This window comes from Berghia stephanieae, chromosome 12 (genome assembly GCF_034508935.2).
Source record: "Berghia stephanieae isolate SIO BIC M18660-M18661 chromosome 12, UCSD_Bste_1.3, whole genome shotgun sequence".
Lineage (NCBI taxonomy): Eukaryota > Metazoa > Mollusca > Gastropoda > Nudibranchia > Aeolidiidae > Berghia > Berghia stephanieae.
The window spans coordinates 18,201,273-18,210,194 of record NC_088371.1 but is presented as its reverse complement, the minus strand read 5'-3'; the positions used below and the strand labels follow the sequence as shown (position 1 = coordinate 18,210,194).

Genomic DNA, 8,922 nt, shown 5'->3' with positions numbered 1-8,922 from the left:
ATAATAATCTCTTATGAATACCCTCATCCACAGATGTAACACAAACCCTGCTCTTCACGATAATAATCTCTTATGAATACCCTCATCCACAGATGTAAAAAACAAACCCTGCTTATCACTATAATAATCTCTTATGAATACCCTCATCCACAGATGTAACACAAACACTGCTTATCACTATAATAATCTCTTATAAATACCCTCATCCACAGATGTAATACAAACCCTGCTTATCACGACTTCATGAAAATTTGGTTCTGGGTCGACGCTGTCTTCTACTCCTTTCTTCCTTCAGCGCTGCTCATTGTGATGAACACTTTGCTGATTCTTGGTATTCGACGATCTGCTAAAATACAGGTAAGCACATCAGGGGATTTTGGGATTACCGATAGCTCAGTTGGTAGAGCACTCACTTCACGCGCAAAGAGAGGAGATGGATTCTAAGTAAATTCAAGATCTTTTTGTGAGAAATTCTCACTAAACTGTATAAGGTTACACATATGTTTGTGTGTTGATCCGTTATACTTCCGGATGACATTTGTGAGTTTCGTAGCCAATCTCACACTATCTATACCGTTCTCGCTGGATTCAAGCACGCCGAATTTCAACACACTCTGCAAAACGACACGCTAGAGCTGGGTGACCAAAATGAGCATCCCGATTTCGGCATGCTCGGATTCTAGCACGCTTGTAGGCTTTTCCTGGCAGCGTGCATGAACCCAGCGAGTACTGTGGTATATTTTAGTAACACTAAACATATAAAACAAAACATGACGCTAATAATGAGATATATTAATTTATTTTTGACTGGGATTTTTTTGTATAATTTAAGCACTGATTTTACACCCAAAATAATAATCAAAATAAAGAGTATTTTCTCTGTGCCAAATAAGCGAAAAATGGGACATCTGACCTTTAAGTGTGGATAAAAGATTATTAAACGGTTATCACAACTTCTTACTCTTGAATAAGGGGATCGAAAAATGCTTGAACTTTGATCTGTAAAATTGTTATTGTTTTTCTTTCGTTAGTTCCGTTGATGTTGGAATTTGAATCATGTAAAAAGGGCCAAAAGCTTGAGAAAAAATCTGTCATGGAGTACCTAGGTTACTTTTCATTTTCTAATATATCCCCAATTGCTCTAAAACAGCATTTCTCAGGTTTAATCCATTGTTAAGTAATTACTTTATCTCTATGGAGACCGAAATTGACGTAGTTTGTCAAAAGTAGTGATTACTGAGGCATTACTTTTCTAGCACTTAGACTTCAAATTGGTTGTCCTCATTAGGAAATACGAAAAATAAATTATTTACTTTGATTTTGAATACAAAAAACAAAAAAGAACAGAATGATTTATTAGTTCTATACACAAAGACCTGGAATTCACTCATTTGTGAGGCCTTCGAGTATGTTTGAAAATATAATTATCGGCGAACAACAAATTGTTGTCCTTTACCCGTACCAGGTCGATAAAATTGTTCCAATTACAATAAACATTAGATAATGTAATTATTGCATAATAATAGCATTATTAGGGACATTCAGTTGTTAAAAAGAATTCATTTAATTATACCCTATTATAATTAAAAACTTTTTTTGCGAAATAAAAAATCACCAGATAATGCGCTATTGCACCTATATCACTGTGACAGATTTCTCCCACTCTTACTTGACATCGAGTCCAGAAAGACTCAAACCTTGACCAATAGTGTCATACCAGTTGACCCTCAACCCACTATTTTCAATGAGTACCTATATCTACTTTCATTCAAATCTTAAGATTTAAGCTTGAAACTCTATTATTCGGTCATCCAACAAAATACCATTTTGAGGCTTTAAACATTAACAAAGTACCAAAATAGGGATCAGGCACTGGTGTAAGATAAATTATATAAAACAGTGTGTATGAAACTGCAAGACAAAACAGAAAGAAAAATTCAAGAAAAAAAAAGCCCCAAAAATCAACCTACCTCGACTGTATTTTTCTGTCTGTTTGTCTGACTTTTTCTTACGCACTTTTTTGGATCTTTATAAAATAAATTAATTAGACTGCATCGTTTGATAGTCCCTTCTAAACTCATTGACTGTATGATTATAATCAACATTCATATCTCAATCCTGTTCTCTGTTTCTTCTCTTCCCCCAAACTTCCCCAAACTTCCCCAAACTGCCCCAAATCCACACACACATAATGCTGCCCATACACTCATATGCTATCACACTCACGCAACCATGTACGCTCTCACACACCACACACCTCACAAACATCCACACACAAACATCCCTCACACAAATTCACGACTCACAAAACCTAAACACACACATACACTTGCATACATTACACTCACACATCCCACACTACATCCCTCACACTCACACCCAATCACACACACACACACACACACACACAAAACACACCAACACACACCCTCACCCTTTTCCTACTTCAGCGTGAGATGACTAGCAAGGCGTGTCAAGCAGCTGAAGGAATGAGGCAACAACGCCAGATTACCATCATGTTGGTTATCGTCTGCGTGGTCTTTGTCCTTCTCATCACCCCGAACGCCCTGTTTTACGCCATCAAGCCCAATTGGGACTACAGCAAAAGCGCATTGGAGACGGCAAAATACAAATTCACCCAACAGCTCATCTTCGTCCTATGCGACTCCACCCACGCCGTCAATTTCTACCTTTATTTCTTCAGCACCAGGCGGTTCCGAACCAGATGCCTGGAAACGACCTTTTTCTGCTGTAGAAGGCGGAGGTCAAGGTCGTATCACTACGGAACAGCAACCACTAGGGCAGGGGGCGGAAGTAGTACCTGCTTCCGGATGAGTATGACGGAAGTGACGACAGTCCCTGGTAACGGAAACGGGAATGGAAAGACGGCATTGCCGTTGCGTCAGTACTCGTCATCGTCTACGTCATCGGCCTCGTCCATGGGGCGAGGAGGGCGTCACGTGGTTTTGAGGAATGGAGGGGGAGGAGGGGGTGGTCAAAAGTTTTACAACGGAGGAGGGAAGCCAACGTCTTATAAATCGAAACGGAAAAATAAAGACAAGAAAATAGATTGTAAAACATATGAGTTGATTTGAAATTTTATTGAGGGGTGGGGTCAGGGGATGTGAAGAGATTGCATGAAAATATTTCATATGCAGTCGATGGCTAAAGAGCAAAGGAAAAAGACAAAAAAATGGCAAAAAGGAATCAAGACATCATAATGTGATCTAGATGAAAGTTATTTGTTCATAATTGATACTATTTACATTTCAATGCACATTTCTACCACGTACATATCTTGGCACGTGACATGACATAACCAACGCCATTTTAAAAACACAGACGGGCCATAATGTGGCGTGACGTAACAAAGTTCAATAACATCAGAATGGACGTTATGGATTTTACCTTCGGAAGTATATTATTATAGAACAGGCATCTGTTATCTTGAAGTCCACCCCGGGCCCCCTACTCTGTTTCCATTATTTTTCAGACATTCGAGGCCTCAAAAAAAAGTTTCGTTGATGGAACCTCTGGTTGAAATAATTAACGGTTGACATAGGATGTACCTATATCATGTCCAAGACCCAAGCCAACAGTAATAGGTAGTTGGTCAAAAACTACCCTGTGATTAACCAATATTCCATAAAATACAAGACAATACGCTTCAACAGCCGTAACGTCACTTCCCTCGTAATGACGCATGGTAGCTTAGTAACTGACTCTAAACTATCTGAACAATGGCGGACACCCTTATGATATATTTCTCCGACGAGCATAAAAGCGTATCCTGCTGGAAAAAATCATTTTAAATCTGATCATGTTTTGACTTTTACACATTCTGATCACAAAACATATGAAAAGTTCTAGCCAGCATGAAGAATAAAAAGTACCAGTTTTCTTTGTTTAGAACCACGATGGTCGCCGTTGCTTGGCGACGTGATATCAGACTATTGAATCCAATTGTAACAGATCAATGATCCAACCCAACCGAGACCGGTATGAGCTCCGGGTTTTCGTGAAAAATTCCGGAAGACGATACGGTTATCAGTTAAAGACAAAATGCAAATCATTGCCTCAATCTGGTACGTCAGAATGAAGCAAAGGCTACAGAGTAAATTAAAAACTTTAAAATGATCTGTAATGCGAAAATTTAATTTCATGCAGATTTTCTTTTAAATCTATTCTCATTCTCCACGAATAAGCAAGTGTGAATGACCGTAGCCATCGTAAAGTCTGACACTGACCAAAAAATGACGTCAAAATGCCAGTCCTTTGCCACAAAAGAAAACAAATCGTGAGTTGTATTCAATAGTTCAGCCAATGAAATAACTTGTTTCCATGAGCTCTACTAACGACAACTCACTAGACGCTACACAAACCTAAAGGGTTATTCTAGTGTCAGGCTATAGATAGTATGCGCTTGGCTAAGAAGCTCATAACATTGCCATCCGGAAGTATAACGGACCAACACACAAAACTGTGTGTAACCATGAACGTTTATAGTAAGGTTATTATAGTTTAGTGAGAATTACTCACAAATGCGAATGGCAAAAAACAATAACAAAGGCTTGAGTGACGTCATCTTCGAACTATCTATATGTTACCGATGGCTACAGAATGACCGTAGCTATTGTCAACGTAAAGCCCGATACTAAAAGCACCACTCAGACCAATATTTTGGCGTTAGACCGCCTTGAGAGTTGTCTTTCGTGGTGGTGAAGGACACAAAAATGATCCCATTTGCTGAAGTATTGAAAACAACTCACGATTTGTTTGGGGTTTTTTTGTGGCCAAAGACTTCTCGTCTTTTGGTGCCATTTGTTGGTCAGTGTCAGGCCATGAGTTTACAAAGGCCACGGTCAGTGTCAGGCCATGAGTTTACTAAGGCCACGGACTGACCCTCTTAAAACGGTATCGTGTCAGCGTTATATTATTTACATGAATTTGAATTCATAGTCGACTAATTCATCCCGATATAACACCGATTTGAGGCTATGGGTCACAAAGTGTGTCTTTACAGTTGGTGTGCTGAACGGCTTAAAATTAAGTGACTCCTCTTCTTTTTTTTTTCAAATGAAAATTTCTTGGCTTGTGTCACGCATTTCAACCTGGCTACCATTCTTTGTTAAGTAAGGGTCGATTTGTCCTTATATGCAATTCTGATAAACGGGCCATTGATATGATAGAAAAACTCTCACTCACTCACTAACTCACTCACTCGCTCAATCTTCTCTGCAACGTCGGGTGCTTGAGACAACAGCAATAAGTGATCGCCAATGTTCTCGGTCTTTTGCTGCATTGGTTGTCTCGTAGCCATCGTTAACTTTACGATGGCTACGGTTGTATCGTAGAATAATCGTTAACATATAGCCTGACACTAGAACCCTCTAGGACTGGCCGTTTGACGTCATTTTTTAGGTTTGTGTAGCGTCTAGTGAGTTGTCATTAGTAGAGATCAAGGAAACAAGTTATTTCATTGGTTGAACTATTGAATACAACTCACAATTTGTTTCCTTTTGTGGCAAAAGACTGGCATTTTGACGTCATTTTTGGTCAGTGTCAGGCTATAACTTTACGATGGCTACGGTTGTATGCGGTCTGTAGGCTGAGGGAGGCCCTGTGTTTTTTATTCACTTTGTACAGTTCTTCTACATATTTCCTTAGGTCTACCTTGATTCCCTTTTCCCTTGCGGAGTCCAGCTTAGTGTTGTTCTCGGAACGAAGACCGCTGGCGTCCATCCTGCAGACATGACCCCGAGCCAACTCTCCAACTCTCAAACTAACCTAAAATGTTGTCTGTTACAACCATGTCAAATCAAACCCTTAATAGGATTCAATAGTCCGATGACACGTTCGCCCAACAACCAGCAGCTTGGTTCTAAACAAAGAAAATTGGTACTTTTTATTCTTCATACTGGCTAGAACTTTTTCACATGTCATGTTATCAGAACGTATAAAAGTTTGTTTGTTTTTTTTAATGATCAGATTTATAATGATTTTTCTCCTCTGGATACACTTTTATGGAACTTGTAAACCTTTTTTTAATAAAGGACAATTCTATCACCCGTTGACTCAAATGATTATTTTTTTAATCTGCTAAGGAATAATGATCGGCCACGTTCTTTTTTAATGTTGTCAGAGAGATTTACAGTGTAGTTATGTTGCCAGATTCATTTGCGCGCACCTACAGACTTTATTTTCCTGTCCAATTTTGATCGTTGATGACTCAAAATATTTGTCTCGATCTATGTTGATATCCACAATAGTATAATTAGAGAGTGTAATAATCTGTTTGTAATAATATAGCCTTTATTTCCCCGCAAATATTGCGGGTTATCCAACTAGTTTTTTGAAAAATATATTATGAAGCCATTCAAGTGAACTTCGTTCAGCACATTATCTAATGGGCACAATAAGCGTGGGTGCTAACCAAACGTTACCATTATTTTTTTTTAATTGAGCTTTTATAAAGGGCAATATCCACTAAACGTGGCCACGGACTGACCCCCTTAAAACGGTATCGTGTCAGCGTTATATTATTTACATGAATTTGAATTCAAAGTCTAATTCATCCCGATATAACACCTATTTGAGTCTATGGGTCACAAAGTGTGTCTATACAGTTGGTGTGCTGAAAGTCAAAGCGCTTTACAAGGGGTCCCTGACCAACAGCAACATTTAACATTTATGACCGAACACGACGCCTGTTAGGCGATATTACAATTTTTTCAGACAGAAAAAAAACGCTGTTGACGGCCAGGTACTCATTTTACACCTGAGTACGGTGAGAGAATGTGAGTAATCAAAGTGGTACAATGATATAGAAATCTATGGTTGAAGCTCAAAAAGCTTAGACCGTACAATCAACATGAGGTACTCATTTTACACATGAGTACGGTGAGAGAATGTGCGTTATCAAAGTGGTACAATGATATAGAAATCTATGGTTGAAGCTCAAAAAGCTTAGACTGTACAATCTACATGAGGTACTCATTTTACACATTAGTACGGTGAGAGAATGTGCGTAATCAAAGTGGTACAATGATATGGAGATATATGGTTGATGCTCAAAAAGCTTAGACTGTACAATCTAAATGAGGTACTCATTTTACACATGAGTACGGTGAGAGAATGTGAGTAATCAAAGTGGTACAATGATATAGAAATATATGGTTGATGCTCAAAAAGCTTAGACTGTACAATCTAAATGAGGTACTCATTTTACACATGAGTACGGTGAGAGAATGTGAGTAATCAAAGTGGTACAATGATATAGAAATCTATGGTTGATGCTCAAAAAGCTTAGACTGTACAATCTAAATGAGGTACTCATTTTATACATGAGTACGGTGAGAGAATGTGCGTAATCAAAGTGGTACAATGATATAGAAATCTATGGTTGATGCTCAAAAAGCTTAGACTGTACAATCTACATGAGGTACTCATTTTACACATGAGTACGGTGAGAGAATGTGCGTAATCAAAGTGGTACAATGATATAGAAATATATGGTTGATGCTCAAATAGCTTAGACTGTACAATCTACATGAGTTTCATTCCCTTTCATTCATTGAAGGACATTTCTGTGACGGTGACATAAATTCTACATTAAATCGACTCGTGTTACAATTTAAATCAATTTGTTTTATTATGTTCATCCTCTTCTGTATTGTGTCTTAATGGTTTTCTTTAATTGATTTGTGTGTGTGTATGTGTGTGTGTGTGTGTGTTTGTGTTTGTACTCCATCAACTCAACTTTTTAAACATTCAACTATTTTTTGAATATTTCATCTTTCTGTAAAGAAATGCCTTCTATATAACAAAGGGAGATAGTTGTCCTACCCACCAAGGTCTCGGGTAGAATCAAACCCATATAATTAAATGATTTATGAGTGTAGGATGGGTGTTGGAATAGGGACTCCCTTGTTTTCGCCGTGGGTGGTGTAGACTATGAAGGCAATGAAAGAACGGAGGGTTATCATGTTCCATCAGTGTTAAAACACCCTCATCAATCTTATGCATCAACCGAGATACCGTTAGATACCCTGTCCTATGTTTCGGCTTGGGCCGATGTTCAACTGGCAGTCTGCGATTTGAGGTCGAAGAAGGAAGACCTGTACAGCCTGTGTGTTGGCTGGAATTCTGTTTGGCTATGTTGAAGCCACAGTGAAAAGGGCCCAAAGTGGCCAGTATTTTATGTCGCACCCGAATATGGGCTCTCAGGCGATATGTGTTGGGCCTGTGTGTTGGCCAGCATTGTGTTTTAGGCTGTATTGTAGCCGAAGTGGGCCTAATATGGCCAGTATTTTGTATATCGTACCCGGTTATGGGCTCTAAGCGATATTGTGTTTTTGTAATTTGTGCTCGGTGAGAATATATAAAATTTTAATAATTTGTTTTGATGTGCTGAGTAATCATCAAGTGATTAAGTGATTAATATCGTAAAATTATTTCACTTATCTTAAAGTTTAAAATAATATACAGTTTTAATGTTTTAGTGAATAATTAATTCATTGAGTTTAATTGTGTTGAAATTGAGAACCTCAGTTAAATGAATTATTTTTAAGTAAATACTAATTGATCACTTACGCTATCATTGTGTCTATGTTAATTTCATTTTTACTAATATATCTATATCTATCTTCTAATATAGTGACTAGGGGCTAGGACATAGCGCCCGGTAAATGCGTTTGCATCTTTGAACTTTGTAATTTTGACGGGGCTAGGACATAGCGCCCGGCAAATGTGTTTTGAACCCTTTTGAACAATATAATTTTTGAGAAATATGAACAATATAACTTGTGACAGCACCCGATACCTGTTTTGAGAAATATGAACAAAATACAATGTAACGTTTGTAAAGATGAGGAAGTAACACTCGACCTATGTGTTTTATTTTGGAACAATTTTGGATTTGAA

The 8,922-nt window shown here is 38.1% G+C and overlaps 1 protein-coding gene across 1 annotated transcript in view; it reads left to right on the top strand.

Annotated features, from left to right (window-relative positions):
* Positions 1-7,638, top strand: part of LOC144957844 (green-sensitive opsin-4-like) — a 260,802-nt gene extending 253,164 nt beyond the window's left edge. The window contains exons 10-11 of the mRNA XM_078889315.1: positions 213-357; positions 2,451-7,638. Coding sequence (XP_078745441.1) covers positions 213-357; positions 2,451-3,095 — 790 coding nt within the window. The 3' untranslated portion in view covers positions 3,096-7,638. The remainder of the gene's footprint in view (positions 1-212; positions 358-2,450) is intronic.
* The last annotated feature ends 1,284 nt before the right edge of the window (positions 7,639-8,922 follow it).